Source organism: Melanostigma gelatinosum (genome assembly GCF_949748355.1).
Source record: "Melanostigma gelatinosum genome assembly, chromosome: 7".
Classification (NCBI taxonomy): domain Eukaryota; kingdom Metazoa; phylum Chordata; class Actinopteri; order Perciformes; family Zoarcidae; genus Melanostigma; species Melanostigma gelatinosum.
In genome coordinates, this window is record NC_136640.1 from 22,163,210 (window position 1) to 22,180,159 (window position 16,950).

Here is a 16,950-nt window from a genome sequence, read left to right on the forward strand (position 1 = left end):
CTATTTGTTGTGCCCAAATTGTCAGATACGGAAAGTGATGGATTTCATAAAACCGTGTTTTTTGTTGAGGCATGCTGGGAGAGAAGCAGTCTGAGGTCTCATCACTCAGACAGAGAGTCTACTATGTCACAAACTTTGTTATCTTCTTCTCCCTCCCTCCTTTATCGCAGGCGTGCAGCCCCGCCTCTCGCTGCCCTAATATGGGGGCATCTCTCTTCCCTTTCGGGCCAATCAGGCAGCTGGATGCGTCCCTCCTGGAGATGCCATGGGCTCGGGCCAGGCCTGAGGCTTCAGTGAGGGGAGCAACAGGCTGGCTAGTGACAAGGGGAAAAGGCTTTAGATAGATAGAGGGGGAAAAGATTAAAATAAAAATACCAAGAAGAACAAGTGAAGCAGAGCAGCCGAGGACAGACAGGAAGTGAATGTGAGGGAGAGGGAGTCTTAGGGAAGAGAAGAACAGAGAGAGAGAGAGGCTGAGATTTAAGCTCCGCAGGTGGAGGTCTGTCACCTTTGAACCGCTGGAGGAGGCACGCTGAGGCTGAGAATTAAGGTAGGCTGGGTGGATGTGGTTTAATGAAGTCTCTTACGCTATAGGGCTCTGCAGTGTTGCTCTGTGCAGAGAGGGATGTCAGGTAATTGAAGTCACGGTCGAAAAGGGGACTGATGGCTGACTTTCTGGAGTAGCAGGCCATACCTTTGTTGCTCTTGGTTCTGTGCAATTACTTTTAAATCACCTTTGTTTTTCAAAAGTTGCTTCAATGGGAAGCTTTGCAGAACAGTTGATGTAGCGGCCTGCAGACTCCACATTGCTGACATTGGGAGAGCAAAACAATAGCGCGCTGTTTAAAACGCAAAGACACTTTTAGTAAGGCAGCTGTCGCTTGTGTTTATTCCAACATGCCAGTTGCTGGTTACAAACACTTGAGTATTCACTGAGCTTCACGGGAACTATTTGCAGTGTGGCATGCCACTATGACTCAAAGCTTATATGAGTGTTTTGTAACGTGACCCGGGTCAAATAACACTTGAAAATTATTCGTAGCATTTACTTAAAATTTTAGGTTATGCCAGGTGGGTGGGACACCCCGACACTGGACAACACCACAAGTACCACGACGTTGAGAGAAAAGCACGAATTTCTCATGATAACAGCGTCCAAAAATAAGTTGAAGTGGCGGAGCTGACGGAGCAGCTTGTGGCAGTACGCGCTCATTTGAAATAACCCCTGTCTGAATGTTACACGCTGGCGACAGCTGCAGTGTGATGGTCATGGGATCTGTTCCACCAGCCTGGTATGTATGTATGTATGTATGTTGGCCCAAAGTGGGTACAGAGGAGGTTCAAGCCAAAGCACATCCACTCTGTGAAGGAATACCACCATCAACATGTGTGGATCCGGGGTTACATAATGCATGCGCTGGGTCACATTTGGGCCAGCGATACTGGTGCTTACATTATATCAAATGTATACCAAACAGATTCTACTTTCACAACACATTCTCACTCCCAGCTCGTCAAATACCGACGCTTGGCCGGCGTCCCTTGGCACCGGGGAGCGGCGCAGTAGGCACACCTCTAGTACCCCTTTATTTTCAGCATGTTAAGACAGCGTGCCAGTATACGCTCGTTACGTGTCCTTTCAAAATAATCTTCCATCATCACAGGAAGTTAGATTTAGGCAGCACAATCACTACGTTAGATTCAGGACAAATTTAGCGGCTCACGTGGCTTACGACACTAACGACTCACGTGGCTAGTGACTCGGGTGACAAAATATCAACGTTTGCTTTTAGTTTCACACGGGACACGAACACTGTACTCCTAGACGAAATTCCTACGCGGACTCATACAACGTCACATGCTCTTACCATCCACTAATGCTGCGGGAGGGTTTACATTGGAGTTAGTTGATGGCGAGGGGCACCGACCAAAACGTCGATATTTGACGAGTTGGGAGTGAGAACCTGAGGAGGACTTTTCAGCAACTTTTTCTCTGGTTTGGTATTTTTCTTTCCTTCCTTATCAAACACATATTCCCATTTAGCTCCTTAAAACAGATTTCTCCATTCGTTTAGGAGAACAGGTTTGGATTGATACTGTTTTCTGCTGAAGATGATTTATTGCTCTCAACTAATTGTTTAGAGTCCAACTGTATCTGTATCATACTGAGCTTAAAACTCAAAATTAATAATTATTTTGCAATGTCAGCTACTGAAATTCCAGTGAACGTGCCAGCGTTAGCACAGACAGTCAACAGGCAGCAGTGAGCTACGTGGTAAACAATTCATATGGTGACAAAATGATATCAATAATACTACTATCAGGTTCTGAGGGCCGCCAGATTCCTCATTGCATTGTGATTTTTGTTACGATCTTTTGACACTTGATTGCTATAATATTCTATTTAACGTAATAATCATTCCGGTTACCTGAATGTACATTTTACACAATTATATGTACAGAAGCTCGGCTGTAGAATCTAGTTGCTGTTTTTCTTTACTTCATTTTCTGTCGTTGTGTGCTCTCAGCATATTAGATGCTTTAATAAGTTGTTGATGTCTCTCCGTCATAGTGATGGCATAGCTGCCAGACCGCTCTTTACTCCAGCTTGTCTAAATGGAGGCCAGTAACTGAACCCTCCTCTATGTCCCTACAGACTGTCACAAGGATCACAGGTCCGGTGCTGCAAATAAAGTCATAGGGGTCAAACTCTTGTGGCATTTTGTTGTTGTGGACACTCTGATATAAGTGTAAGTAGTATTTTGGGGTAACTTGTTGTCGGAAGATGTGTGGGAAATGCAAAAGCAGCAGGTATGATTCGTGCGATGGGCTGAGAGTAGCTGGCGTCAAAGCTGAAATGATGGACGATGATAGCAGTTTCCTGGCGACAGACTTTGAGTGGTGGTGTTTGCCGTTGTGGGTGTGGTTAATTTTAGACCAGGAAGTAGGGTGAAGAGTCGATTGGGCAATTCGGGAGGGAGATCTCGAGAGGAAATGGTGCTTGACGTGTGTACGAGGGTGAACTTCCCTCAGAGTACACAGAGAGAAGACGGGACGACTTTCCAGGAAGGAAGACTCGTGTAAACAAGTGGCTCGGGCGCAATAACAGTGCATATCTAAGATTTAATGCTTTGAATTTAACTTAATCCCAAACTGAGAAAAACTGTTCATAGTTGTTGCACTTTTTTTTGTCCTCAAATTACCTTGTGATGTCTCTCACCATGTGCCGAGTGTATCTGTCAAGAAAATCTCTGTTTCCTGTTTGTGTGGAGACATTTCCTGTCCAGAGCCCCACGCCAGCGGGTGTGTCTGGTTTTATCTGATGTCTCAAATTGCCAGGAGACATGCTGGGATCTATCACACTGATCTTGAACATTATGCTGTTTGGTGGACGCTTTCATCTAAAGAGGCTCACAGCATCCTAAATGTTGGTGTGTCAGTGTCCTGTTGTAGCCACTGAACTCCACAGGCTTTCTCACTCCTCTCATGCTGTAGTGGGGCAGCACACTTTTTACCATCTAATTATCATATTGTATAATGTATATATGTATATTGTATATGTAAATGGTAAATGGTAAATGGACTGTACTTGTATAGCGCTTTTCTAGTCTTCCGACCACTCAAAGCGCTTTAACACTACAAGTCATCATTCACCCATTCACACCCACATACTGATGGCAGGGGCTACCCATCAGGACTAACTAACTAGCATTCACACACCGAAGGCACAGCTTTTGATTGAAGGACGAACCTGCTCTACCACTGAGCCACAGTCATGTATATGTATACATATATACGTACACATATATGTATACATATATTTACTGTATATGTATACATATATGTGTATACGATAGTATCCCCCTTTACCCCAAATTAAAAAAATATAAAGCATTTTATTTTGTCCTTGGTGATTCAACAAATATAACCATGAGAATGCCACATCAATATATCATGTGTTACTAATATTGGCAGTCTAGAACCGGGCCTCGTTACAGATGAACATAAACATTGTATTTTCGGTGGTCCTCCATTATGATACCACAGGTTTGTTACCACAACCCATCTCACATGGTTAGATAGAGCGTAACGCAAGTCTCCCTTTGTATAAAGTGTTAATTTTCAGTGGCAGACTTATTATTATTCGTTCCATCATGTAAACCCATCCATTAAATATTACAAGACATTATGTAACTGTTTTTACAGGCTGAGTAGCACTCCTCATGCAAGTGAACTGACCTTCTCTGTATCTGTCTAAAGTTAAGCCAGTGGAGTGTCTCTCCACAGATATGCTGTCCATGTTAGTTTGAATTATACACAGACCTCACTGTAAACAGGCCAATACTGCAGTTACTAATAAATAAGTGAAATTCTTTTCACCTTCATTGTGTGTCGGGGGAGGCAGAAATCCTGGAACCTCCCCAAATAACACCACAACTATCCCAATGTCTAATAGATGATATTGGTTGAATGGGAAAATGACTTGTTTGTAATTTGGGTGAACTGAACCTTTAACTGTAATCTATCTTTGATACTGCCAACATGTGCTTAATATTGAACATATTCATATGTTGGAGACGTGTTGACGGCATGGTGACAATTGGATGGTGCTTCATTTGACTTGGCGAATAATTACAGAAAATCGATGAAAGAGAGGACGTTATCCCGCTCGTACACATTCATTTCCAGCTAAAACGTTTTTACAACCAAATAATTATTCAATCTCTTTCACTTTTCCAGCTTTTTTTGACTCCTTTTCATTTACCCCATGTGTCCAATCATCATGTGCCCATGTTCCTAAAGCCTATTGCTTATTGGATGCTGCTCTTCAAATATCATTGTGATGCCATCCTTCTGCTCTTCATACAGGCAATAAATATTGTCACACATGTTCAATTGATCTTACCTTGTGGCTCCGTGCATGTGAACGCATGTACATATTACATGTTGCCATTCTGGCAAACTCCATGCAATGCACAAGCCGACAAATCAATATGTATACAGTTCTTTGAAAGTGTACAGAAGAAACAATGAATTCATTTAAAAAGAAAATAAATCAATATACTGCCTCCGCTAAATCACCAGTGTTCTCGCTCTCAGAATAAACTGATTTCTGAATAGCAGTGTGCTTTTGAAGAACTGATGTATTTTGTTGATGTATTTTCAGCCTGTCTGGTCTCATGGAATAGAAACAGTTTCCCTCCTCCGGTCTTGTGACTCTCCCAAAATTAGATCTAACAGGGTTTGTGTTTTGTTCTCAGGCTGCCACCAATTGTGAAAAAGTGTTGTGGTATTTCCTCTGTGTGTGTGTACTCTTGTGTGAGTACATGAAGGGAAAACCAGTTATTTTTTCTATATCTGGCCTCTGCTGATAATTCAATCCACAAATAAATCACAAACTCACATCCCCAGCTGTCCTTCTCTGTGTTACCTCAAAGAAATGTCCACTTTTTAAAGGGTAGATGTGTGGTTGTTTTCTTTGGGTGGACACCTGACGCTGGAGTCCTGCTATTTCTGAGCCAACTATAACATCATTAACGTAATAGGATTAGAGCAAGAGGGTCAGTTTCACAGGACTGCTGCTGTAAATCAGAGCAGGACAACAAAAAATATTCAGCTCACATCACACCGTCACATTCCCTGACAGACGCTGTCAGCCGGGCTTTGGACTGTCCTCACCAGATAAACATTTGTTTTGGCTCTTTGATTGAAGTACGCGTACGATTTCCTGACGGATGACTTCTTGCAGTTGTGCAAATGATGTGGGCGCTTACCGTCGTTTGCAAACAGGGCACGGTCGTGTGGACCTTAAGCACACAAAGCTTTAGTGTCCAAAGGAATTATTATCATGCTGGGACTTTGGAGAATCATCTCCAGTATTGATGCTCTGGTCTGATAGGGAGGGATGGACCCTCGAGTCCGGGATCTTGTTCCAGTTTCTGTTTCTTGTACCAGCAACATTGCTTTCTTTCACTGTGAAATTGATCCTTCCTCAACCCCAACAAAAGGGTTGTCTAAGGAAGGTAAACATTGCAGTTTGTGTGAGAAAGTTGGTTGGTCTTCCTTACAATGGTACATTTTTCTTCATATGGCCACATCACAACATCTCTCCTGATCTCTGTTCTCTACTGGCTCCTGAAACTCATCAGTAGCTGCAACCATCGGCCATGCAGACACAATTGTATACATCACTGATTGCATTTAAGTCTAACATTAAAAAAGGAATTATTATGTTATTTTTTTGAAAGTTTAAAGTTGTGTGAGAGTTTGTTAACGGATGTTTTGATATGGTTTCGGTGTTGTTAGAATTCATCAAGACTTTTCTCCTTTTCTTGATGCTTCATGCAAGAAAAATAACTGTTTCTTCACGAATCCAAGGTAAAACGGGGTGAGCAATTGATATGCAAGTGCTCATTTTGGGGTGAGGTACTCCTTTAAGCTGTCTTTTCCGCTCTGTGACCTCACTAACAAGCCCGCCTGCATTATCAAATCTACTCACGACAACTTAATCCAGCTCCTGTTCGACAGACTGCAGAGGGTCTGACGGCACCGACCAGCTCTGCTCTCTGGTGAGAGCAGTCAGACAGCAAGAAGTGAGACTCTAGAGCTGAACGGTCGCTGCTTTGGATCATACAGTATTCGCGGGTTGCTCTGCATCTTATACAGTATTAAGAAATGTTTTCTACCAATTGGACAGATGATTATTATTTAATTTATTAATAGAATCTCTGGTAAATAATGTGACATGTAATTAAGCGTGGAGCCTCCCAGACAGGAAGAAACCTTGCTTGCACTTGTTTGTGCTTTTTTGATTACACCTCCTGGATATTTTTTGTGACTTTTGTCAATTGTATCCTTGTTAGGCTGTTATTGACTTTTCCTTTGAGTAGAAATCTGCTTTTCACAAGCCTTTCTTTTTAAAGGTTTCCAAAATTCGGGCTAAGACGGGCTCTTTGGTTTGGCCGAAAGGGGCATGGTCAACAGGAATTACTGGGACTGGGATACATACGTATTTGCTCTTTCAAATAAAGTTATAGGACCAGTTGTTTAAAAAAAAGTGTATTAAATCAGTGTCCCACACCTTTAAAGTCAGATAAAACCTGCAGTTCATTCCCACTCAGGATTACATTAGGACAGGACGGCTGTTGCGACCTGAACTGGCTTATTGCTGTGATGGAGAGTGATACAGAATCCCACTGGTACATGTTCTACTACATGTGGATCTGGGCAGTCATCAGGCGTGTGGAGGCCTGCAGGTGTGTGACTCTGATCTATAATAAGATTGCACTGTGAGGCATTTCAAATCTTCATCTCCTCCTCCCCTACCATTCCTCCATTCCTCCATTCCTCCTCTCCGTTGAGGGAGTGCCACCTCAACCACCTGCTGCCGTCTGTCCGTCCGTCCCACAGAGCTGCAGTTTAAAGCTGCTGTCAGGTGCTCAAGGTTAACTCTAGCTGATAATCTTATTTTTAGTTTAACTGAAATATTCCGTTTTTTTTCAAGAGGACCTTTAGCTCGAGAAGATTTCCATTTTGATAAAAAAATAAGTTTTTAAGTGAAAACTACTACTGATAACTAAAGATATTGCTTTTTGTGGACACAAAATGTACAGACAACGTTGTCATCCATTACTGTCACTATTGAGTTTACTGTAGGTCAATGAAACACAGCAGGGATCACTGCTCATTTGCACTCTGACTGCCACTTTGAGGACGTTAGTGCGGCAGCGGTCACACCTGTTGTTGCAGCACTGATTCAATGCCAGTCACTCAGCACAATGGTTGAAAGCCTGGATCTCAACAACGCTGAACATCTCTGTTTAACAAGTATGTGACCCAAACTTTGCTTGTCAAACTAAATGTGTCCGAATATCTAAACTATGTACGATTTACTGTTGAATTATCTGCAAAAAAATCGGAATTCTTTTTTTTTTTCATTTATCATATCATATAGCACACAGAACATTAAGTTGTACCATTTCTCATTTGTAGAATTTTCTTTTGGGTGGGTAAAACATCTGGATATGCTCAGTGTCCAGAAGTAGATATTTTGCAGCTTGGCCAGAAGACTCCGGCCTTTTGCGCTGTAACACGTGGTTAACGTCGTTACACGTGCTTAACATGAAATGGTTGTGCGTGGTTAACATGAAAGAGTTGTGATTAACACGTGATTTTTGTTACTTGTAACGTCGTGGTTAACGTTGAAGCATGTAAATAACGTGAAACAGTTGTGGTTCACGTTGTAAAACGTTGCATGGCTTAAGTGAAAGGGGCGTGGTTGATGTAATGCACAGTTAATGTTGTGAAATGGTGGCAGCAACAAAACCACTTGAGCGTATTATAATGACAGATTTGTTTGCAGATTTGTTAGTTAGTTGCAAGCTCAGCGCGTTTCATACAGACGCCTAAATTTACTTATATTGTGGTGTTCGGGATGTTTCTGGGCGCCAACCATTTTTAAAATGTAGCAAGCAACCAGATGCCAGATTGTAAGCTAAGAGGAAGCTACAAAATGACGGACACAGCACTGAAAAAACACCAACAAAGCGAGGCGAAAGTGGAAACCGGCGACAAATTCCATGTATGCGTAAGCACACATGGCCAATAAAGCTGATTCTGATTCTGATTCTGATTCTGAAACTCCAAGTGAACAGAGCCCTTTCCAAATCCACAGGGAATTTGTATTGGCGAGCGTCGTAACACTCGTTGAGCCGAGGAGGAGGGGCGTACTTTGAATGTTGTGTTTAGAAACCGCAACCGCCAAATCTTCCTCAGAGTTGCTGATCTACCAGGAGCTCAGAGAGGGTTTTGATGTCTCCGTTCTCATCACTTCAGAGCGTATCACTCCATTTGCAAAGGGTCCATCTCTCCGAAACACGTTCTATTCCATGAACGCCCGTCTCCGCTCCTCTGTGACTGATACACCGGCGGCCGGGCAGAAGGAATGTGTGTTATGTGTTCTTGTGACCTGTTGGACACCAGACACCTCCGACCCACCCGCACAGGCACGACATCCACGCTGACAATCCAGACATCCGAACACACGGATGGGCTTTCTCCCAAATACACACTCGCACAGCTCAGCTGAGGCAGTTAAAAAAAAAGTGATCACATGAAGACATTCACAAAACTCTTCAGTTAAATCAATGGCTTCTTTAAATAACAAAGTCTTAAATGTACTCTCTACCAGCTGATGTGATTTAAACGGGTTCTGTTTTTGTCATTGGAGCCGCGAACTCTGCTTCATCGGTTGCTGCTGCCATCTTGGCTGCTCTTATAGCTCGCATCATCTCTCGGTGGTGACTGGTGGACAGATATCCAGCCTGGCAACCTTGAATGTCTGAGTGGACATCAAAGCATCAGGAAGCTAGCCATGGAACCTGCTCATCGGTCTTGTCCTGGTCTGGACCGCTTTACTGTATTTGGCCGCACCGATTAGCGAGCCCCTTTTACACAGTGGTGCAATGTATCTGTTGTGATTGACTTCCGTCAGTTACACTGTGTTTTAAGACATTATGGCAGCAGCCTTCTTGGGTGGCTCTCTTTTAGTGAGACAGTGTACTATTTGTCTCCTGGCATCACTTTAATCAACATATTTAGTTCAGGATATGGTAAACTGGTTGCTGCCGCTGCTGCTGTTGTTGTTTTCAGCGGTTTCACTGGAAATAAAAAGACCTCGCTCCTGCACATAAAACCAATCCTACTCTTACTGCTTCTATTTCTTTTCTTCACTATTTCATATAACGTTCTGTTTCCTGGGGGAGACAGTCAACTGGACTTTAACAAGCACATTAAGTAGACATACTGCTGATAATGCTCATCTAAATTGACAGGCTACCAAACTTATTTTTGCAGTGAAATTCGTATATAGTTACTTTTTTGGTTGTTTCGACAATGTCACTACTGTCATGGATGTTTTGGGGCAGTTTGAGTAGTCATGTCCTTTTTATTCATACAGCCTAATATCACAACAGGGGGCTTTCCAATCTGTACACGACACTGTATACGATATTCTGTCATTTTCAACTCTTCGATCAGGACAAAATACCCAAACAAAAAACTTTACCAGGGAAAACAATGGAAGAAACCTCAGGAAGAGCAACTGAAGTGGGATTCCTCTTCCAGGACGGACAGACGTGCAGTAGATGCCGTGTGTACCATGAGTACCACTGGATTCCTAAAAGTGTTTGAGTGGAGATTTTGGAGACTTTGGATGGTTTGGGCTCGGGTAGCCGGTGCAGAGGCATGACCAAGTCTGTGGAAAGAATCTAAAGACCGCCGTCCCAGAAGCTTCAGACTGACGACCCATGTCACGATAGCAGACGCTAAAAGTCTACACGCACCTGCCCGTCATGAACACACCTTCTTAGGAATGCTACTGGAGCTAATTTATTGTTAGATGATACAGTCCTGTTTAGACGGCATGCCAGCGGGGACCGGTGTCGTCCTGCGTTTACCGTAGACTGTACGTAGCAATTGTCCGTTGACGCAAAATGTATTGAAAGAAATGTGTGAGAAATGCCATTTCAGACTGACCCCAGAGTACAATGTCCGCAGCAGAAGTGGAGCACATCCATAACGTTATATTGATTTAATTTTTTATATATTATTTTATTTGTTTTAAAAGTAAAACAATCACTCTAAATACTGAGCTCCTCAGAGACTTTTTTCAGTCATGTTTCAGAAATAAGTGATGAAGATGAGGAATCATAGGCAACACAAGGGCAGACGAAAGAAAAGATGTAGAAAATATGAAAACAAATCAGCGACTATCACAGTATAAAGTTATAGTAGCATGATCAACTATTCCTTTTTCTCTACGCCTCATTTCTGTCTTTTTTTATTGAGCAGTTTGAGTCATTGAGCCAGTTCAGGAAATGGCTTTCATTACTATTTCTTATGACTCTCATACGCAATATGATGAGGGCCCTCGTCATGTCCACTTACTCGAACTAGATAAGCTAAGCTAAGATATTACCCAAAAAACGGAATAAAAACCAGAATAACCTGAATAGTTTCCATTTGTTTCTGTTTCAGACTCTTACAGAGACCAAGAGGACAGCCATGTTTTCAGCCAGACCAGAGATCAAGCCGTAAGTACTCACAGACGTCCCTCTGCTCATGCAAATACACAAACCAACCTACAGTCAATGTTCTTCAGTGAGAGCCGTAACGCTGCATCAGTATTCACTGAGAAGGAGATGGTACATGTTTTATTTGTGTTCTCAATCCCTTTTAAAAGCGCCATCTGTCCTTCACACAGTAGTAACACGCTGCACTTCAGCCCTGAATGTGTGGACGACACTTTTAGCTCAGTGGCGCAATGCTGTTATGGGATTGCTGTTTGACGACTGAAATGAGCTTTGACAGACGTCGCCGTTTGTTTTTCTGCACAATAATTCTTTACCGTGTTTGCTAATGTTTCAAATGTAGTAAATTATTACACTCATTATACTTTAAGAAGAGAGTTGTGCATTATTTTTTTCAATGTGAGCTTAACTCCATATGCAGGGTGCTACATCATTCTTTAGGTTTAGTGTGTGTGTGTGTGTGTGTGTGTGTGTGTGTGTGTGTGTGTGTGTGTGTGTGTGTGTGTGTGTGTGTGTGTGTGTGTGTGTGTGTGTGTGTGTGTGTGTTGGTAGATCATTACAGGGAGTGTGTTTTTATTTATTTTCACACAGTAACTGATACGGCCACTGTGTGTCAAAAAGGTTTAAGAATTAGATATTTCGTTGAGGATAATTAATCTTAATGAGAATTTTTGAAAAGCATGAAAGGAATAATAATATCAGTTGTTCTTTTAAGGAGTTTAGCTCACAATCTGCTCCGGAAGACGTGTTGTTGGTAAGAGTCGGAGGTCACGGCGGCCAGACAACAGGTGAAGCACTAGGACAGGATGTTTTTACAAGATTAACCATGCGAGGGTTTAAGAAGCGTTAGAGGAAGGAGATGTGGGAGGCTGGGACATGACGCGTTTCCTCCAGAGAGGAGGTAAAGAAAGAAGAAAACAAATACACACACACACATTACAAAGAAAAACTCACGATAATAATGATAGTAACACTTCTGGAGGATTGATATTATTATATACATTCAATGAAATAAAGCAGAGACATAATTACACCCCCCCCAGTCTCCCCGTGAGAGAACTGTGTCCCAAACCATGAAGTAACCCAGAAAGATGAAAGGAATTCAGTCGTAAGGGAAGACCATCGATCATCTGCAGAGGATGACGATAAGACGTATTGTTGCTGCCTCTATGCTCTGACTGAAGTTCCATTCTCAAGTTGTATTGGGTTGGTAGCAAAGCATGTTCAGCATACAGAGTACCTCAGAGTACAACAGCTTGTATTTCCTTTTGTTAAGCTGCCTTAACGTCACATGCACACCGTGACTTATATTCAAACCTGGGGAGCCTGGAGCTCCACTTCTCTCCGGTTGCTCCACTGGAGCCCAGAATGTCAGCGGTTGCTGTAAAATAAATTCACGTTCGCAGGCCCCCGTGAGTCTCCCAGAAGCTGCGGCGCGAAGCTGCAATGGAGGCCCGGATGATCTTGTTAGTTAACGTTAAAGGGCAAAACCTCACCGGGAAAAAACGCTGCTTCTTGAATGTTTCAAAGTGACTTAACGCCATCTTCTGCTGTGTGGGGGTGTGCAGGTGAAAGACAAGAGGCGGTCGCCCCCCTCTAACAGATCCCCCTCAGCCCAACAACGCAACCCTCACCACAGCGGCTCCGCAGACGAACAGGAGAGCCCCGAGAGAGTGGTGAGACACACACACACACACACACACACACACACACACACACACACACACACACAAACCCTACATGAATTATTAAAAGACTACTACACACACACACACACACACACACGAGGGAACCCATTCACACATGCATGCATCTGCAGGGATGTTAGTGTGTGTGTAGATATATGTCTCAGGAAGAAGAAGCAATAAAATGAAATTCCAGGTCACGTGGTGTTTTCAAGGATTTTCAAGTCTTGCAGTAGCTGGAAGAATTACTTGGTTGTGTGTCGGTTGAACATGCAGTACTATGGGGGCACGCCTGAAAGAACAATGTGGTCAAGTCACAAAAAAAACTGTTGTCCCTTTTAAAGGAATAGTCTGTCATTTGAGGAAATATGCTTATTAGAGTTAAGGCCACAGCACACCAAGTTTTTCGTATGCGCTTTGTCAATCTGTCAAATGACAAAAATTGTTACACACAGAGTTTGATGTGTTATATTATTCTCTTCATTGCACAAATTCACAATACGATGGATAGCACTACTCCAGGGCTAGCGAATGAAGCTATCATTTCGCTGCCTATAGCGTAATCACTGCTGTCTAATATTTCACACATCCTGTGTTTTGTGACCAATTCCAAGTTGTTCTGCGATCACCTGCAACAATCTTTCTTTACATTAAACATCTATCCATTCTTTTATTTCTTTATTGCTTTCTGCTTTGGTGTTTGCACGGACGGTGGCTCTGAGTGGTCAAACAGCCTTCTTTTGGCCGGTTAGCTTAGCTTAGCCTCTTCTTCGCCAGCCTGACAACCTCACAGTGACGCCAACCCTCCAGGAAGCCACTGCTGCCGAACAAGAAATAGTTCACAAAATTCCCTGTGACATCTCAACATGCCTGTTTTCACATTTGTGTGCATATTAAACAAACATGACATGTCATGTTAACAGGTGAGCTTTAGACATGCTCGTAGGTGGAAATTGTTACCTTTTTGGATGGAGCTATGCTAGCTGTTCCCCTCCGGTTTCTAGTCTGAATGTGAAGCTAAGCTTACCGGCTTCTGGCAGGAGCTACATATTTTAATGCTACTACGAGGAACTTCCATGCTGCTTTGGTTTTGATGGTCCCTGTGGATAGAAGCGGTCATTTTTCCAACTGCCAGATACCCTTTAGAAAACCTCTCATTCTGCTGCAGCAGGGGTCTGACAGTCTGCCCCACGCAGCCCTGGTTCTGGTTCTCCCCTGCCTTCCCTCCAGCGAGCCCAGTAACATGGGCGGAGCATCGAGAAGGAGTTTCTGCACGAACCTGCATTGGGACTGACATTGTGACCCCAGCCGCCACCAGGCAGACCCATACAAACCGGATCACAATAGTCCAGGCCCGATCTGCTGAGGCCATTGTCCAGCACATAAACAACCTTTCATTTCTCCGAGCTCAGCGAACCTTTCATGGTGCAGCAGGTGACCGCCAGCTGCTGGACCAAAGTCAACAACAAAAAGCTTGTAAATGTGGCAGATCTGAAACCAGCTGCAGGTGTCGGTGTAAACACTCTGACCCACATTCATGGGCTGAAAAGTAGCACGTCAGCACTTGTGAAGCAAAGCTGGTGTCCACCAGAAACGTCAGTGTAGCTAAAAGGCATGTTGAAACAACACACGCTGAGGCATGAAGGGAAAAAGAGCATTGTAAAACATCTACTAAACATTAATATGATTCCTGTTGACATAATACACACTATTCATTGTAGAGATGTATGAAGGTATGAATGCCTGAACCTTTCCTGTAGTTGAATGTTGTGGAAATTGTATTACATTAAATGTGTTAAGTTGAAAGTTAGTGGCTTTCAAATGTAACACCTCGCTGTAAACTGACTTTTTAATGAGATTAAGGATGATAACGAACTTGCTAATTGGAGCTCAAAGTGCATTACAAAATAAAAACAACAGTTCAAATATTAAAATATATTTTAATATTACCGAAAAGGAAAGAACTTGAATAATAAACTGTTAGAAATTAAAAATAAAGGTTTGAACTTGAATTAAAAAAAAAAAAAAAAGATCTTTGTCAAAACCATTTTCACCATCATCATTTTAATAATTGCAATCCTGTAAGATTGACCAGTCATGGATATATTAAAGAAATGAGGGTGGAGTTATAATATGAGATTCAAGGTAAAGGCAATGAACCCCAAAAATGATTGCTGATGACATTTAAACCTCACTTCTTCGACCATAGTTTGGTTGTTTCCGTGTTGTTCTTCTGGCCTCTTGACATCCAGCCACGCTCCACATCATCCCTCCCCGTCTGCCTTGTCTGCGTTGTGTGCAGGTGCAGAAGGAGAAGCTCCATGCAGAGCTGAAGCAGGTGTTGAGTCAGAAGAGAAGTCATCTGAGAGAGTCCACCTGCCAACTGGCCCAAGCAGAGATGGACTCAGAGCCCACAGACCAACAGACAGTAAGCAGCAGTCTGATAAACACTGTTCGTATAAAGAATGAAATATTGATTACTTTAGTGTGTATGCGTGGTTTATAACTATAGTTGAAGACGATGGAACAGCGATGCACACAAAGTCACTCCACTGGTTGATAAGGTTCACCGTTTCCTTTTATGGTTCGAGTTTATTCCTTCGCTCAGTCACTGGAAGAAGTGGATGTAATCCAAGAATAGAGTGACCTTTCCTCCGTGACAGCTTAATGGATCGAATGGATTCAGAAGTAAAGTGTGAAGTGACAAATAACTCTACAGTATATTCTGCACTCACTCAAGCGAAACCAGATATACAACACAGTTGAAGCCCTCGTGCATTTAAAACATTTATTGTATTTAACCAGAACAGACAAAAGTGAAATACAAGACAGAAGAGCATTCAATTTCATATGTGTTGATTTTTTTTATTTTTTTTATTTTTTATTTTTATGCATCCACAGAATCACATGTTTTAAATTCTTCACTTATAATTCAGAGAAATGGTGTAAATCTTCAGTGTTGCTGGTGATTTGGATCAGACACTCTTACTTTGTGCTGCACAGGAATAAGAACAGTGAATTTATACTGTAAAAAACAAACAACTTCTGCTGCTGAGAAATGCTGACCGAGTTGTCGAGTCGCTCTGGAGTTTAGTTGATAAAACCATCAAATTTAATACATAATACATTTTGTTCAGGTTATCCTGGTGAGTTGATTACATGACACTCTGCAAAATGTGGAAAATCAGGGCTTCATCTTCAAATATGAATCTAAAGTATTACTGCAACAACTACGGCAGTCTGAGATCAGTCTAACCACAGACAGACCAAAACAAAACGGTTTATCTTGGGCCTGATTTTGTTAAAATTGGTGCCACTAAAAGTTGTATGTGTGTCTGTTAGTGTGTGGAGGAAGCCTCTCAATCCGTGGAAATCGTGGTGGAGACGGAGGCGGAGGCCGGAGCCAGCGGCTACAGCGTGACTGGTGGAGGACAGCGAGGGATCTTTGTGAAAGACGTCCTCCGAGACTCACCAGCCGCCAAGCATCTCAGTCTCCAGGAAGGTACCTGCAGTATGACTTAAGGGAAACATACTCGGTGCTTAAATATGAAAACATGTACACTGCCAAGAGCTTTGGTGAGTGTGTGTCCGTTTGCAAACCAAAGCTGATCATCAATATAGTATTCTTGGATATTAAGAATGAAATATTTGGGAATAATAGTCATTAAGGGTGTGACAGACAGTCGCAAATCTTTGTGTTTAAACCGTCAACACTGTGAATAACCTTGTTGATAAATCTAAAGAATTATAAGAAGAAGTAGAATGAATGTTTCTATGTGTAATCGTAGTCTCAAGCTGTGACGACTAGAAATATAAAAATTATAATTTTGCAATTTTATCTGTTACATTTTATTCAGATTGCTTAAGTTTGATGGCAATTTTGTGTCATATTTCTGCTTTAGTTATTACCAATGAAGTGTCAGACATTTTTTTTATTAAATTCGGTCACATTTACTTTTAAAAGTAATACCGGAAGTATTGTCATGTTATCACGTCTGATTAGACGCTTTTCTATGATGTAGTTCCCCGCTCTGACCACTGGAGGGCAGCAAAGTACAGAACATGTGCATCGAATCATTTAAACCGTCCGCTAGCATGATCTCCAGAGCAAAAAGCTTTCATTAAAACAACCTTTAAGTATTTTCTTTTTCTAATAATGATGCTGCTGTTGGTAT

At 42.3% G+C, this 16,950-nt stretch overlaps 1 protein-coding gene across 4 annotated transcripts in view; it reads left to right on the forward strand.

The window, feature by feature from the left end:
• The first annotated feature begins 339 nt into the window (after positions 1-339).
• prx (periaxin) overlaps positions 340-16,950 on the forward strand; it is a 38,328-nt gene continuing 21,717 nt past the window's right edge. For all 4 annotated transcript variants that reach the window (XM_079272276.1, XM_079272278.1, XM_079272277.1 and 1 more), the window contains exons 1-5: positions 340-550; positions 11,038-11,093; positions 12,659-12,766; positions 15,078-15,203; positions 16,118-16,277. In XM_079272276.1, the coding sequence (XP_079128402.1) occupies positions 15,174-15,203; positions 16,118-16,277 (190 nt within the window). In that variant the 5' untranslated portion in view covers positions 340-550; positions 11,038-11,093; positions 12,659-12,766; positions 15,078-15,173. The remainder of the gene's footprint in view (positions 551-11,037; positions 11,094-12,658; positions 12,767-15,077; positions 15,204-16,117; positions 16,278-16,950) is intronic.